This window comes from Pantherophis guttatus, chromosome 3 (assembly GCF_059756535.1).
Source record: "Pantherophis guttatus breed Tessera chromosome 3, ASM5975653v1, whole genome shotgun sequence".
NCBI classification, from domain to species: domain Eukaryota; kingdom Metazoa; phylum Chordata; class Lepidosauria; order Squamata; family Colubridae; genus Pantherophis; species Pantherophis guttatus.
This window is the reverse complement of record NC_142065.1, coordinates 149,443,033-149,460,351: the sequence shown is the minus strand read 5'-3', so window position 1 is coordinate 149,460,351 and position 17,319 is coordinate 149,443,033. Positions and strand designations below refer to the sequence as shown.

The window sequence follows — 17,319 nt, the reverse complement described above, 5'->3', positions numbered from 1 at the left end:
TTGCTCTTTCTATTGATTTACAGAAGCATCTTTTCAGAGATGCTTTCAGACTGGTTATTTTGCGCCTTATAAAGTAAAAAATGGATTCGTTTTTAGCTATCTAGTATCATTTTTTGATTGGAAAAAAATCTGTTTAGAAACAAATTAAGGGGATTAAGATATGGATGGGCAATTTTAGAAGACAGAAGACAATATATTTTAAAAGACTATGCACTCATGCAGTTTCATAGCTGGCTCAGAAAGATCTAGCTGGAGGTATTATTTAGGTACTTTTTATGCACCACATTAGTTATGGTAAGTTGCAGTTTCTAAAATTTCCCCTACAATACCATACATTTTTATCTTGGCAGTTTTATTATAGATTGCATTTTCCCAATGATTTAAGGAGATTGCATGCCTGAAAAGGAGCTGTCATAAGGAAGGTTTCCCATCCTCCACCACCGCCCCCAAGTGTTGGAAAACACAGCCGTTTTAAAGATGGCTAAGGCTTGAGTTCATAAAAGACTTCTAAAGAATGTTTTTTGTTTGTTTGTTTGCTTGCTAGTTTGTTTTTAAGGAACCAATTCTATTCCTTGGAATTCCGCTAAAATAATCACTTTCCCGGGCTATCTGTATTTCACTGTTCTTTGCACTTGGCTGAGTCTTTTAGTTTTATACTTCATTTTCTTTCTTCACAATTGTCTTCTCTCTTCCCCCCAGTCACATATGCTCCTCCTTTCATTTTGCTTCTCTAATGCTTATCTCCAATTTGATCTTTCTACTTCCATTTCTGACTAATGTTGCTCTCATGCAATCTTTTCTTCAGATATAGCCATTTATTCTCTATGTTGCTCTGCAGGCTCTCTCTTCATGAGCCAAATGTACTTCAACTTGGCTGCTATTTAATTCCCTATTGTCCCTTTTTCCCAGACTTATTTTTTAATGTCTTACCTCTCTATTTACTCTTGTAACCCTGTTGTGCATAAATGTTCTTCACAAAAGCTTAGCCATCTGAACCTGTTAAATATTTTTGTCAGTATTTATGAAAGGTTTTATATGTGCGAGCAAGCTTCTTCAAAAGACTTTTATCGAACAATCATCCTGTCTCATTCACAGAATTTTATAAAAACTCAATATGGCATTGTGATCCATTTGTAATCTGGTTTTATTCTCTTATTAAAGAGAAAGGAAAGCAAAACTGAAATACAGTTCATTAGTGTTAACCACTCTAACTCTTACCCATTTAAAAAGAAAATTCCTTTGGAAACAGTGGATCAAAGGGACCTTTCAAATGTATGAAAAGGGAATGAGAGTTCAGAATGTGGAGAAGTTCTGCATTTTTCTAGCTGGTTTCCAGTGTAGGAAAATAATAGGGACTTACTTTTTTCATAATTTTATTAGTAATAAGGCTGCAACTTTCCCTTTCCTTGTGAAATGCTCTTCAAAAAAAATTCTAAACATGTTCCTCAGAAAAATAATAGGATGCTAAATTGGTGATAAGGAAAACTTACCTCAAAATACTATATTAAGAAAAATTATGTGTGGCATCCATTAAGTAAGACAACTGAAGAGACAGTACTATTCACTCAGCTTTGTTGCATCATTGTATAAGCAGAAGCTGCAGTGGCAGAAAAATAGCATTATTCCTCTTGATGTATGGACAGTCAAAGGGATTTTTTTTTTCAAGAGTAGAAGTCTTTTGCCTGGCTGCATTATGAATTATTTACGTTCCCTATTCCTGCAGCCTATTTGGGAAATGGAATAATTAAAAAAACTTGTGCATGAGCAAAAATGTGCTCACTGAAGACCAAGTATTTCTGGAGAGAACTAGAAAAGAGCTGCAACAATTAGATTTCTTTGGGTTTTTAAAAAATTGTGCTGTTTATTTACTAAATTCTGAGGAATGCTAATGCTTACAAGGTTTCAAATCTAAGGATCAGATCGAGGCATTCGGTGAGTTAAATATTGGCATTGGATATGTTTGTGTGTTCAAGAATGTGTAATTTGAAAGAGTTGAATAAGTTATGGGCATCTTTCATTCTGCTTTCACTTCTAACCCTAATTCATATGAAACATCTAATAAACGCTTCTGTGTCTTATTCTCATACTATCCAATATATTATTGTATGTGCTTAATATAGCCACTTTCTCAGACCAGACAGAAGCTGAGGTGGTTCTTTTCTGAAAGTTTGTTACGGAAAGTTATGGTTCAAACCCTAATAAGACTGTGGTTCCAGCATATCTATTACAAAGTATCACTTTAATATCAGAAAACAGTAAAGCTCAGACAACAGAAAATGCAGAAAGGGTTATAGGCTGGCCACCAAATCAAGGAATTAAGAATGGTAAAGCAGCTTTACATATAAGTATTTTCAGATCAGCTTTCTGCTAAAAGGAATTAGATTTAATTTTAAAATCTCTTCCAGATTTCTTTTCTCTTTTATAGATTTGTACTTTGATGTTTCTGTTATATGTCTATGAGCAAGAATTTGAAACAAGAACATTTTTCTTGTAGTATTCAGGAATATCCTGGGATTGTTTTATGTGCAAGTTCTCATCACTTGAAAGCAAAATTATTTCCACTTGAATGTTCGTTGTATTTGTGTTGCTGCATCAAATTTATATACAGTTGGAAGAAACAAACGAAGTCATCTAATCCAGTAGTCTGCTCAGTGCAATCTTCGCTAATTTATTTTATACAGTGTAAAACAGCACACACAATTTTTTTGTTTTAGTAATTTGATACATGTACAGAATTGCAGTTCTCTACACTAATCTCGCTTACTTTCACACAGGGAAAATAAGGTAATTTCATAGAATTTCAAATACCTTTGTCCAAGGTTTTATTGTATTTTTTCTTTCTTTTTCTTTTCTTCTTTTCTTTTCTTTCTTTCTTTTTTTTTTTTTTTTGAACAGATCAAAAATGTCAGTTGAAAATAACATTTTCTTAGTGACTGAAGCAAAAACGGAGGAGAGGGCCAGCTGCTTCTACATCTATGTAGTCTTATGAATAAGAAACATGGTTTCTGGAGGAAATTGCTTCAGTTTTTTTGTTTCTTGTACCAACATTTTTAACACTTTCACCCTTAGTTTAATATGCTACTATTGGTCAAAGCTTATTGCATCATTCTGCTTGCTCCCCCTAAATGTCTTCAGCAGCTTCTTAATATTTACTTGGCTTCAATAGTTAAATAAAGTAATTTTGCAATGTTAAACCACTTCTTCATATCCTCAGTTCTATTAATGTTTAGCATTAAACTTTAGTCACTTATACATGGTTTAATTTTCTTTTTTTTTTAAGTAACAACCATAATTTAGGATGCTAATAAGAAATAGAAAGAACTAAAACTTCTTGCCTTCTCTCAAATCTATAAATCACCGGGGCAAATATCACAAATGGTAAAGTTTGTAGATATCTGTATTCTCTTTTCTTCCCTTAGAATAATTATTCTAGAATTTACCTTGGCAAAGCTAGACCAAATACTGGAGAAATTCAATTAAATATTGTGAAAATGTTAAGAAAAATTAATCTCAACTGATTCCCAGTGATCTCACTGGAACTTCTGGCTAAATATTGTAATATCATAATTGCTATTCTAAATTATTATTAATACAAAGTAAAACTGCTTTGATATCAAATGTATTGAGCAACATAAAATAATAACAATTGCACATATCATAACTATTGATCAGATGTTTACTATATAATTTTAACATGTACTTCCTGAGATCATTTTAGAAGCTGGATCATTCAGAGCCAGACTAATCTCTTGGGTGCATATTAGATATTATTTCCTTGCAATACTAAATATTGTATCCTAGTTATAAATGCTTATTATTTTATGATTGGTTTTAAATTATGATAGAAGATGGGTGTGAGATATTTTCCTTTAAAGTTGGCATTAGCTTGTTGGTTCTTAATTCCTAGTCAGACAATCAGACCTATTTGTCTCATAGGTGACAGATGGTAGATACAGTACATAAATATTAGAAAACAAGTATTGACTGGGGAGAGATAACATGTGTCTCTGATGGTTGCATTTATGCGTGTGATCTTAGGCAAACCCAAAATAGATTGTAGATTATTTTTAGACTTGGAAAAAATTAAGATTTTACTTCATCCTAGTTGTTATTCATTCTGCTGCAATTGTCATTCTTAAAAGTTATTATCATCATTAATTTAGACTTGCCCCAAGTATTATATTGTTTTGGAAGCTTAAATACTTTTAGATGCCTCTCCATACACATAAATTGTTTTATAACAGTAGGATACAGAAAAGGCAAAAGGAAACATGGCAGCATGTATTATATATTCACAAGATCCAAACAACATTGGATCCGTTCTAGAACCAGACCATGATACAAAATCTTTGCATAGTCCCACTATGAAGCAGTGCTAAAAAACAGAAGCATTGTCTCATTCACTGGGGAGCGTTAGAGTTATGAAGATATGCACACAGTTCATGCTGTTTTCTTCTATAGTTTCACTCCTAAATTTATATTAAAAAGCACCTGATACTGCTCTCTCTAAGTCTATGACATAACAATAATATCTAGAGCCATTTATTGTAACTATGTGTATGGGGTTTTTTTCCCCAAGGAGCTTGTAAGAGAGGTGAAGCCTTCAAGGTTGATTGTGTATTCATTGACTTATGTAGTATTCATTGATTTTTCTTTTTTCTCTCTCCTTCCTGCTTTCTGATTTTCCTGGCATCTCCAGGTTTCAAAGGTCAATGGTATCACTCGAATGTCAACTCTGAGTGCAAATACAGCCAGTGCCAAAAAGATGAGAGACGTCAGACCTTCACCGTCCAAAACTGTGAAGTACACTGCAACAGTGACTAAGGGAACTGTCACATACACCAAAGCCAAGAAAGAACTGGTCAAGGAAACCAAACTAAATCACCACAAACTCAGTACACCTGTCAACCATACAATCTCAGGGAAAATGGAAAGTAGCAATGCAAAAACCCGTAAACAGGTGCTATCCCTTGGAGTGGCCAAGCCTAACAATACAGCTATTAATGGTGTCAAGGTCAATGGCAAGTTGAACCAAAAGACATGCACTAAGGAGGTAGGGAGACAGTTGAGGGAAGGGCTGCGCAACTCAAAAAGGAGGCTGGAAGAAGCAAACCATATAGACAAAATACAGTCACCTGTCAAGAAAGTGAAGGGAGCCACCAACGTGACCGAAACCCCAAGCAAAAAAGCACCATCTGTGGAAAGACCTTTGCTGAATGGCCATGTGAAAAAGCCTGGAAGTCAGGAAGTGCCACAGAAAAGTCTGGAAAGGAATAGGCCGAAAAGAGCTGCTGCTGCTGGGAAGAACACGCCAGGGAAACAAGCACATAGCAAAACAGAAAATGCCTCCTGTGAACATTATTCTACCTCTCAAACAGAGTCCTTGCACAAGCCACATGACTCAACAGGGAAGCACGAGAAAGGTAGCATCAAGTCTGGGTGGGCCACGATGGAAGAGATTCCTATTCTCAGGCCTTCCCCCAAGGAGTTCCATGACCCATTGATATACATTGAGTCAGTCCGTGCTCAGGTTGAGAAGTATGGGATGTGCCGGGTGATCCCTCCTCCTGACTGGAGGCCCGAGTGCAAGCTGAATGAAGAGATGCGGTTTGTGACCCAGATCCAGCACATTCACAAACTCAGCAGGCGCTGGGGGCCCAATGTGCAGCGTCTGGCCTGTATCAAGAAGCACCTCAAATCTCAGGGCATTACTATGGAAGAGCTTCCACTCATAGGTGAGTCCCTTATTCGCACAGGCTTTTTGTTGCTCTTTGTGGCAAGCAACCATTTTGAGTGCTGATTTATGCTCAGATTAATCCTCAGCGCTAGACGGTAAGCAATAGATTTCCATGCCATTCCATACAGAGCAGTTCTCTTCAGAACAAACATACTCAGATTTCAAAAGTATCTTATTTTATGGCTTGAGAAGAGATAGTGATCAGACACGTATGTAATGAGATAGCTCTTATCTACTCTACATTTGGATTTTAGGGGGTTCCCAGGGAAGCTATATGGATCAAGAGCATACAATTACTCCCCCCATCTCCATATTTAACTTTTCTCTTCTCCTCATGAAAAATTATGTTCATTTTAAAATGAAGTTCTTTCTCAATTATCCTGGTCATTTTTAAAAGAGATTTCTAGTTAGATACTTGAGTGATTGAAATTATTATTTTCAACACTTCCTAGGCATTTGACAATTTTTGATGATAAGTAGTTACCTACTTCAGTGTTGCAAAATGTGGATTTATTTGTCTTTTGCAATAAGTAATGAAAAGGAAAAGAATCTGCACTTTGTTTGTTTCTGGGACATACGATAACAAAAAGTAGAATTTTGTGGGAACAATAATTCCTTTGAAAATGCCTTGTTCTATTTAAAAGGTATTTTATCTTTTATTCCTAAGAGTTTAAGAATTAATCCATGTTTTTGAGCTCCTAAAAAAGCTTACAAGTAGTCCTTGATTTACAGTGGCAATTGGGGCTGGAATTTCAGTGTTTTGGTGAAACATCACGTGACCTCACAGCCCTGAGATGTGCACAGTGAGCATGGCAGGGTTGGCACAGCTGTGTCAGCTTAAGGGTACTTGCCAGGTTCAACTGGAAGAAAGCAGGGAGGAAGAATGACCAGCAGTGTAAGATGCAGGGTGCATACTGGAAGAACCAGTCTGTGGGTTTCAGCATGTTGGATGCTGCTGGCCTTTCATGGAGCTTTGCAGGAAGAAGGCTAGGCTGAGCAGAAGGTCTGCAGGTAGACTCTGCCTATGCCTGGCTTTAATCCTCCCCTTGCTGAAGCTCACAAACTGGTTTTCTAGGAATGCTTCCAACACGAGCTGCAGAGTGCATGCTGCCCTCTGGGTACCCCACATTCCTCCAATTCTGCCACCACCCCAAACAGCACCTCCCATACAACCTCCATCTTCATCCAGGGAGCCAATGCCAGCTCTACTTTCTCACCTAACAAGGGAGAGTGCCACACCTTGCTGTCCCTCTGCCTCTTTCCCAGCTGAGCATGACAAGTTCCCTTCAGCAGATGAGGTTTTGCCACCATGCTGTGTTTACCATGCGCATCTCAGAGCTGCGTCCTCGCCTAGCTTTTGGATCTTGGGACAGCAGCAGGAGGAAGATGGCAAAGGTCAGTGGGGGCAGCTGTGGCAGCAAAGTATATGGTGGAGTGGAGGGCATGTGGAAGGACAGAGATGAGAGAAAGATAGATGAGTGGGAGGAGTTGAAGTGATCACGTGACCATGGGAACGCTGCAACAGCCATAACTTTGGGGAGCAATTGCAAGTCCATTTTTTTTCTAGCACCATCATAACTTCAAACGGTTGCTGAATGAATGGTCATAAATCAAGGACTACCTGTAAACTTTAAAGAGTTAGATAGGTTGATAGAAGTCTACTTTGCATGATCAAGTTTCAAAATTTCATCCAATAAGCTACTTTATTTTTAAGAATCTGTTGATTTTAGGAATACAAAAGAAAATATTGAACACAGGCTTTTTTTCCCAGGGAATACGAAGTAGATTTTTAAATTAATGAAAGATTGTACTGGTAATAAATTATAATTAGGAGCTTTTTAATTAAGTATAATTAAAGCAGCTTTTTTATAATCTCACCATATATTTTTAAAAGACAATAATTTTTTGTGAGATGTGCTGTTTGTAAATATAATCAATACTGTGATTTATTAAGTGCCAACAGATAGTTACCAGTTTAAGTGTTTAGTTAATAGCATTTATTGGGCTTCTGTTAAACCTGCTCATCTGTGTACTTAGTATTACTGACTTGGTTCAGAGGAACTTTAAATCTGGAGAAGGTCACAGTTTTGAGCTATTGAAAATTTTGAGATGTGCCATGGCTACCACAGAAAGGCTTGTCCAATTGCCAACTGGCTACTGTAATGGACATGGCCAGTTAAAAAACCAAAGGACTGGTGTGGAGACCATTGGTTGGAGACAGGCAAGCCTGCCAGCTTCCCAGTTTGTTTCTATATACAGAATCTAAAAAGGAATAAGAAGAATCTAGAAAGGAGTGGATCAGGGAACCAGAACACATGGGTCATACAGCCAGCTCATTCCCTTCTCCAGCTCTTTCAGTTTAGCATGATTACAATGAGCTGGCATGAAACTTGGATTCTTCTACATCCCCATTCTCTTTGGGTAAAGTTATGGAAAGGAAGATAGAAATGGTTGATTCTATCCTAAATTCAGTGTATGTTATCACACTTTGTGATTTATTCACTAGTACAGTCAGGTCCAGAAATATTGGGACATCGACACAATTCTAACATCTTTGGCTCTATACACCACCATAATGGAGTTGGAATGAAACAAACACAATGTGCGTTAACTGCAGACTGTCAGCTTTAATTTGAGGGTATGTACATCCAACTTAGGTGAACGGTGTAGGACTTACAGCAGTTTGTATATGTGCCTCCCACTTGTTAAGGGACCAAAAGTAATGGGACAATTGTCTTCTCAGCGGTTCCATGGCCAGGTGTGTGATATTCCCTCATTACCCCAATTGAAATGTGCAGATAAAAGGCCCAGAGTTCATTTCAAGTGTGCTATTTGCATTTGGAATCTGTTGCTGTCAACTCTCAAGATGAGATCCAAAGAGCTGTCACTATCAGTGAAGCAAGCCATCATTAGGCTGAAGAAACAAAACAAACCCATCATAGAGATAGCAAGAACATTAGGCATGGCCAAAACAACTGTTTGAAACATTCTCAAAAAGAAGGAATGCACCGGTGAGCTCAGCAACACCAAAAGATCTGGGAGACCATGGAAAACAAGTGTGGTGGATGACCGAAGAATTCTTTCCCTGGTGAAGAAAACACCCTTCACAACAGTTGGCCAGATCAAGAACACTCTCCAGGAGGTAGGTGTATGTGTGTCAAAGTCAACAATCAAGAGAAGACTTCACCAGAGTGAATACAGAGGGTTCACCACAAGATGTAAACCATTGGTGAGCTTCAAAAACAGGAAGGCCAGATTAGAGTTTGCCAAACAACATCTAACAAAGCCTTCACAGTTCTGGAACAAGATCCTATGGACAGATGAGACCAAGATCAACTTGTACCAGAGTGATGGGAAGAGAAGAGTATAGAGAAGGAAAGGAATTGCTCATGATCCTAAGCATACCACCTCATCAGTGAAGCATGGTGGTGGTAGTGTCATGGCGTGGGCGTGTATGGCCGCCAATGGAACTGGTTCTCTTGTATTTATTGATGATGTGACTGCTGACAAAAGCAGCAGGATGAATTCTGAAGTGTTTTGGGCAATATTATCTGCTCACATTCAGCCAAATGCTGCAGAACTCATTGGACGGAACTTCACAGTGCAGATGGACACTGACCCAAAGCATACTGCAAAAGCAACCAAAGAGTTTTTGAAGGGACAGAAGTGGAATGTTATGCAATGGCCAAGTCAATCACCTGACCTGAATCCCATTGAGCATGCATTTCACTTGCTGAAGACAAAACTGAAGGGAAAATGCCCCAAGAACAAGCAGGAACTGAAGACAGTTGCAGTAGAGGCCTGGCAGAGCATCACCAGGGATGAAACCCAGCGTCTGGTGATGTCTATGCGTTCCAGACTTCAGGCTGTGATTGACTGCAAAGGATTTCCAACCAAGTATTAAGAAGGGAAAGTTTGATTTATGATTATCATTCTGCCCCATTACTTTTGGTCCCTTAACAAGTGGGAGGTACATATGCAAACTGCTGTAAGTCCTACACCGTTCACCTGAGTTGGATGTACATACCCTCAAATTAAAGCTGACAGTCTGCAGTTAATGCACATTGTGTTTGTTTCATTCCAACTCCATTGTGGTGGTGTATAGAGCCAAAGATGTTAGAATTGTGTTGATGTCCCAATATTTCTGGACCTGACTGTATTTGTTAAAATAAGTCAAAACAGTCCATGTTTGACACTGGCTTGTTTCTTCGTGTATCAGACAATGTTGGACATAATGTTGGATGATGTCCCTGAACCATGATACAGCGTTATTTACTACAGTCAATTGAATGGAACCTTCAACTGCAATAGGAGCCTTTGTTTTGCAGCCTTGCTAGAGAAAGGAAGCAGATGTGTAAAACTGAGACAGGCCCACAGGGCCTCTTAAGGCAGGGGTTCTTAAACTGGGGAAATTTGTGCATATCCTGGGGGTGACAGAGCAATTTGTAATTGCTTGTTTGTGAGTTGAGGTTCCAGTTGTGGTTCTGCCAAGACGTTTGTCAAAGAGCAGGTTTGGGAATTTTGTGGGAAATAATGACATTATTTGAGACCAAGAAAAGGAATAATTTGTCAAACAATTTAAGTACCATCACTTTAAGGCAAAGAAGAACACCAGCACTTAAGAAAATATCAAAGCCTAGAGAAGGAACTGCTAGTCATTTCTGATACACTGGTACCTCAGTACTTGACTGCTTCAAAACTCATTAAATTTGGTACTTGACGCATTTCAATGTCAAAATGTTGACTGGTACTCATCTTTGTTTGGTACGCAACACGCTGCAAAAGGAAGTGGGGGGCAGCTGCAGAGGACAGGACAGGACAGGAAGTCGGTGGTATTGAGAAGCTCATTGCAAAACGAAGCGGAGTACAGCACAGAGGGTAGATGGAAAGTCAGCCCTGCTGGGAAGGTTACTAACAGGGACAGATAGGAAGCTTTTCCCAGCCAAAACAAAGGGTCAAGTGGTAATCACATGGTTTGTTTGCTACTCATCCTTTTTAGTATCCATTATGCCTCTTGGAACCAATTAAGCATGAATACCACTGTATTGTACTGTTATAGCATTGCTGGGAACATCTCTTCCTGAGAATCAGACTGGTAAACTGCTGCTTGGCATTAAATCTGAACCCAGTTATATCTGAATTGTGTTAGTTCTTTTCTTCCACAGGCTGATTTGTTTAAAAAAAAGTTGTACTTGGAATAAAATTTAATTCTTTGTTATTTGTATATAACATATGCATTATAAAAGGATGCAATTATCCAAATGCTTCCCTATCTTTTTTGGCCTGAGGACAAAAAGGTATATTGTTCTCACTAAGGCTAATGATTAGACTGCAATACAGATTTTCCCTGTGGGTTCATTGGTTTTTTGAAAAAGTCCTGTTTCATTAAAATTATTAGCCAAAGTGTTAGTTCTATTAAAAGAAATTTGAATGTTAATCACCAAAGGAAAAAGGTGTCAAGGCAATATGCTTTGAGAAAATGAATAGGCGACTATGAAAACAGACACTATAATATCTATCTTAATGCAGAATATTTTTGAGCTCCAGTTGAAATGGCTAAAGAACAGGTTTTTATATTAATAACCTTGCTTCTTTGAATTCAAATGACTTTTTTATTCAGACACTATTGAAATTAGTGTCTTAAAAATCTTGATTTTCAGAACTAATCCTGTAAATTTTGTTTGCATTAATTCATAATATATGTTGTTAACTTTAACAGGAATTGTTAATATTTTGTCAAAAATTCACATCTGGCTCTTGTTTTTTCATGTATTGTATACATTATCTGTTACTGACATGTGGGTATCATGTTGGATAGTCTCTATTAAAATGTCATATGAGATAGAATTACTAGGAATGAATAATGTAGGAGTGCATCTTGTTCAGTCCCTCTTGTTTATAGTTCTTTTGATTAAACAAATCAAATTGAAAGCTGGCTTATTTTAGACTTATGGATGAACCAAGAATTTTGGCTTGCTCTTCTTAATAAACAATTATCAGAAATTATTATTTGCTCATTACTTTGGCTTATTCAGCCTTCAGCCTTCCTGGTTCATACATATTCCAGACAAATCATGTATTGATCTCTCTAGACTTGTAGGAGTGATCCAACAGCTTGTCTTTCTTTGTTAACATTGCTATTTGTGTTGTGTGAACTCAGCTAATATATTTTGCACCATCAGCAGACATTTATTTGCACATGGTCCCTCTTCTTAAACCTCAGAAACTGACTTCAGCAAGTGAAATCGCCAAAATGTGCTTTTGTTTATATTGAAAATATGAGCTATAGTATACATTTCACTTGGTCTGTGGAATAGTGGTTTACAGCAACCACAAAACTAAATTGGACCAAGTCTGTATAGCAAAGTAAAAACACTAATTCAGCTGCTCACAACTCTTCCTTCCAAGCTTTGGTAGCAAGGGAAAGAAAAGTGCTATTTCAGTGTAAGCTGATGGACATAAAGGGGACAAAGGCTTTGTTGCCTGTTGCACTAAGCCATACCTTGTTTAACTGTAATTTGTGGAATAAAGAATTGGCTATATTCAAAAGTACTGATTAATAATTAAATAAAGCATATTTTGGTATGGTGATGTGTGCAAATAAAAGCAGAGAGAAAGAGGTACATCCTGTTTGAAGCAGATTTCCATTTTCAGCATGTAGATTTCTGTAGCAGTGGATAGGGAAGTTAAAAATGGAAAGAAATAATAGATTTATGAAGTAATCAGAGTAATTGGGGGTGGGAAGTGTTTTTATTTATTTCTGTTTGCTTTATTTTCCTTAGAAAACTAGCAAAGAAATAATACCTAATTAAGATGCTGGCCATATAATTCTACCTAGGCTGCAACGTTTTTAATTGCCCATAAAAAACAAGCAAAGGAAAGGCTCGAATATAACCCTTCTCCTTGGCCTCTGGTTTTCACAGAGAGGTTTTGCATTTAAGAGAAAAGTTATTTTCATCTGCAACTGAATGGATACTATCCAGACATATTCATAAAAATTAGGGCCTGAATGAATGTGGTCTGGATTCAATTTCCTTAACAATTTTCTGTGTTTTCCTCTTTATTTCCCCCCTCCTTCCTGCTTTTCTGCTGCATTGACTTCCAGGAGGCTGTGAGCTAGACTTGGCCTGCTTTTTCCAGTTGATCAATGAAATGGGGGGTATGCAGCAGGTGACTGACCTCAAGAAATGGAATAAGCTGGCAGATATGCTGCGTATCCCCAAAACTGCACAGGACAGGTTAGCAAAACTGCAGGAAGCCTATTGCCAGTATCTACTCTCCTATGATTCCCTCTCTGCTGAGGAGCACAAGAGACTGGAGAAAGAAGTTCTCCTTGAAAAGGAGATTCTGGAAAAGCGGAGGGGTCCTTTGGAAGGACATTCAGATAACAACTATGAATTCCAGTCTCTGCCCCGCTACGAGCCCAAAAACGGACTCATCAATGGCGTTGTTCATAAAAATGGCTTCCGGAACAAAGCAAAAGAAGTTGAGGTCCCTCAAAAAACAGGTAGGCGGCGACTCTTCTCTCAGGAAAAGGAGACCACAATGGAAGAAGAAGAAGAGGTTGGTGTTCTTTGTGACCTCCACAAGTGTATATACAAGGTCAGTAGAAATCTTGCTGGGGTCTTGGCTAGAAAGCACGTCTAAAATGCACATAGTATTTTCACTCACTGTGCCAGCTCTGATTTAGTTCAAACAGTGATTTGGAATGCTTATTTTGCTTGTCGCTGAGCTCATCATCCGTTTGCAAAGGAATGTTGACTCCTCCACTCAATTTGATTTGGCAGCCTTCCCACTATATTAAGCATCTGGCACCACCACATGCTGTGTAATTGTTAGCAAGATTGGATGGAGTATGTTGAAATGCTAAGGGAGGACGAGATACATTGCTTTTTTATGTTGGTACTTGTGTCCAGTGCTCACTGCTTTTCCATCACTGCTCTTTATCCCATTGCTATGAACTGATAATTAGGTGCTGCTTGGAAGACTGCACAGACACAAGTCAGTGATTTTATGTGAAGTAATCACCATTTTCAGGAACTGAGATCTGTATAGATAGACTCCCACACTGAATATCATTTAGGTTTCTATTAGCCAGATTCATATCCCTGTTCATTTCCCACAAGGATCCAGGCAGTATATGTGAAATTAATATCCTTTTATCTTGCCTTCACTCTCATTATAAAAGAGGTGTGAGACCTTGTCTTGTTTTAGGTTTTGGTTAGGGAATAGATAAAATTGGCTTTTCTATATCCAATTAACATTGGATCTAGTGCAGATCCTTTTAATCTGTTGCCAAAGAGCATATAGGCTGGGAGTTCTGGTCCAAACACATCTCACACCTGCTTGGTTGGGGAGATGCTCTACAGAGTGAGTTTAACCATTTTGATTAATATATTTTCATACCTATTATTATCTCAGATGAGGATTTTCTCATTTGGATTAGGATGGCTGTGTATTATCTGGGTGTCTGGATTCTTATGAGAACCCATCTTCAGATAATTCATGATTTACTTTTAACTCCAAATAGCAGATTAAAATACATAATATATGACCACTTCAAACTCATCCATGTTCAGGCTTTTGTTTGGTTGTATAGTTGCAATATGTTGGCCTACAAATCATATTGGCTTGTTATATCAATATCTTCCTTAATTTCAGCACACAAGTAGGCTGAGTTGTTGGGAGTAATACTGCCATCTGCAACTCTCTCTGTGACAAGTAATCCTATTTCCATAACAATAATTGATATGGTTTTGGCTGTGAATACATTTTAAGAGCCAGATCATCCAGCAAAGCTAAAACTACCTATTACAGGGTCATCATCTTTTCACATTTATATAGCACAATAAACATGTAATGGAATGTTGTAAGATTAAATTTGAGTTTTAGACGATGCTTGTTTCTAGGGCCACCATGGAAAAAACTTTGAGCAGTTTGTCCCATCTTTTCCTCCTTGTCGTCCCCCCCCCACAAAAGACCCCCCCAAAATCCATGACTAGGCTACATATGAAGACCACACCATCCAGTTCCCCTGAAAATTGATTATACAAGAGTGAGGACAACATTAAAATATCACCTGGCAACGTAATGAACAAAATAGAACAAAAAGAATCCACTGACTAGACATAATGAACAGCATTCTTGGCGTTAGGGTTTCAAATCTTGGGAGCCCATGGTCACATTTCATAATTGCAGAGCATATAATTGGACTCACCGAATATGATCACTATGGAAGGCCCATTCTTAAAATGGTTGCCATAGTAACCATGCTCACTTATTGGAAACTGGTAGACTTACTTTGCCCCATTTTTCTAATCTTCCCTATATATTCTATTTGCTCCTACATTACACCTTTGTCTTATTTTGATATTATGCACATTTACAAACCAAGCATTAGGCTGTGGTCAAATTATTCTTTTCTAGGAAGGTCCATTTTATCTATGTGGAATCCAGGAGTATTCTGAGAAATAACAACACCAAAGACGGATGCTTTTCTTTGCATCTGGCCAGCTATCTTTTAATTTTGTTTTAGTTTGTAAAGGTTGCTTTAAAACTTAAAGGTTATTTCAGAAGGGGACTAGGATGTACTATGTTTAGGTCCCCAGTTTTATGTTACTTGCACATGTTGATTAAACTTGGCCTCTTTTGTTTGTGAGGCTTCCGTCTCCCTGCTAACCTGTGTTTGTTTCTTTTGAGATATTTTATCTTTATGGATTTCTTTTCCATAATATTACATTTGAGTCACATCCAATTTGACAGCATATCTTATATTCTACCCCCTTAGAGGCTGTAATCACCTCTTAGAAAATATGCTTTTTGCTGCTTCAGCAAACAGCAACAATTTGTCACAATCAGCTAAAAGTACATGGGTGCAAACTAATGCAATAACTTGAGTTACTCTCATGCACCTGGCTATATTAGCTTTGTTAAAATATCTACAACTTTCTTTTTTGTTATTCTGTTAAACTTGGTTACCAGAACCAAGTGAACTAAGTATAAACATAATAACAATGAGGGGGGGGGGGTTGCACGTTTACCTTAAAGTAAGCCTCATTTAATATGTAGTTTTTTTTTTTTTTTAGTATTGTTGCTTGAAATAACTTTTTATAGCTAAATACCTGTGAAAATAGAATGCCAAGCAAAAGGGCATATTCATTGTAATATGTACCTGCATGGCTATTTCAATACTTTTCTTAAAGCATTGCTTTTCTGCAATTTATGTAAGTAAAGGTGGACTTAATATATCTCAAATAGAAAAAATAGGTATTTGGAAAACAAAACCTGATTATATCTGTAGGTATGATACCAAAGAGTCCAGCCTTGCAAGCTGGTCAATTAGAGATTTAAATTCTATTTTAGTGCTATATGGGTTTGGGTTTGCAGAGCAAGCCCAAGTCATAGTTTCAGTTTTAGCCAGGAAAGGTAGCTTATGAGCTCTGTCATTCTTAAAGCCAAGTTCACATAGTATTTAGAACCCAGGAATTGCAAACAGAAATATTCAGGGGAATTTTTTTTATTTTTGTCCAAGAAATCCTTTCCATATCTATACAGACAAAGGTAATATTTTCACATACACTACATATTTTTCTATTTAAAATCAAATGACATTGTATGAGTATAAATTGTAGGCAAAAATTGGAATTTAAGAAGGGCAAGAGAAAGCTTTCATAGGAGATTATGACAAATGAAAAAAATCTAAGCTTGGAGAGCAAACAACTGCCAAAATCTAAAACCCGAGCTACAAGTATTTTCTATTATTTCAATATTAAAAATAGTTTCTGCTTTCAATTGCTTGGCAAAAATTGACAAGCAAGTATTCAAAATCTGTTGGTATTAGCTTTACAGCCTTGGCAAGCCCCAAATTACAGACACAGATTGGATAACTGAGAAATAGTGCTTTGAATGCTGTTTATTATTAAATTGGCCCAATAAATATTTCACACAATTGTTCCTTTTATTTACAAACATGGAAATCTGAGATTTAAAAATTTCATTGCCTCTTTTCCTGTAATTGACAGTTAATATTTTGTAATAACCAATTGCTTTGCTTTCTTTTCCTTCCTTTCTTTAGATAGGTGTTCCAAGCTAGATTTTGGCTAGGAAAAATACTTTGAGCAGTGTTACCACTCTGCATGTATATCCTAGCCAAGAAGTAGCCCTGCAAAGTAGTTTGAAGATTAGGAGCCTCAGCATTTTTCCAGTAGAACTGAGTTGTGGTTGTACTTCTTGCATCAGGGAACCATCATGGAAAAAACACTACCTTTGGGGCCCATAACCTTTTATGTAATATGCATTGGGAACCCTATGCCTCCCTATGTGGGAAGAGCACTTTGGACAGATCAGTTATATTTGGAAAAAGTGGTCCTAGACATACTAAAAGCCATATCCTTTAAAGATTAAGGTCAACATTTTTCATTGCACCCAGAAATCTATTTCATCTGTATTGTATAATGGTGCAGCTCTCACTCACTAGCATATGGGCTACTGCATTTTGCACCAGGAGCTTTTCTAGAGTGGTTTTGAAAACAGCCTCCTATAAAGTATTTTGAGAAGCTAGTTCTGGCTTTTATAAGAACATG

The 17,319-nt window shown here is 37.4% G+C and overlaps 1 protein-coding gene across 1 annotated transcript in view; it reads left to right on the top strand.

Moving 5' to 3' along the window:
- Window positions 1–17,319, top strand: part of JARID2 (jumonji and AT-rich interaction domain containing 2) — a 242,420-nt gene that overhangs the window by 201,539 nt on the left and 23,562 nt on the right. The window contains exons 7-8 of the mRNA XM_034429207.3: window positions 4,700–5,735; window positions 12,843–13,339. Coding sequence (XP_034285098.1) covers window positions 4,700–5,735; window positions 12,843–13,339 — 1,533 coding nt within the window. The remainder of the gene's footprint in view (window positions 1–4,699; window positions 5,736–12,842; window positions 13,340–17,319) is intronic.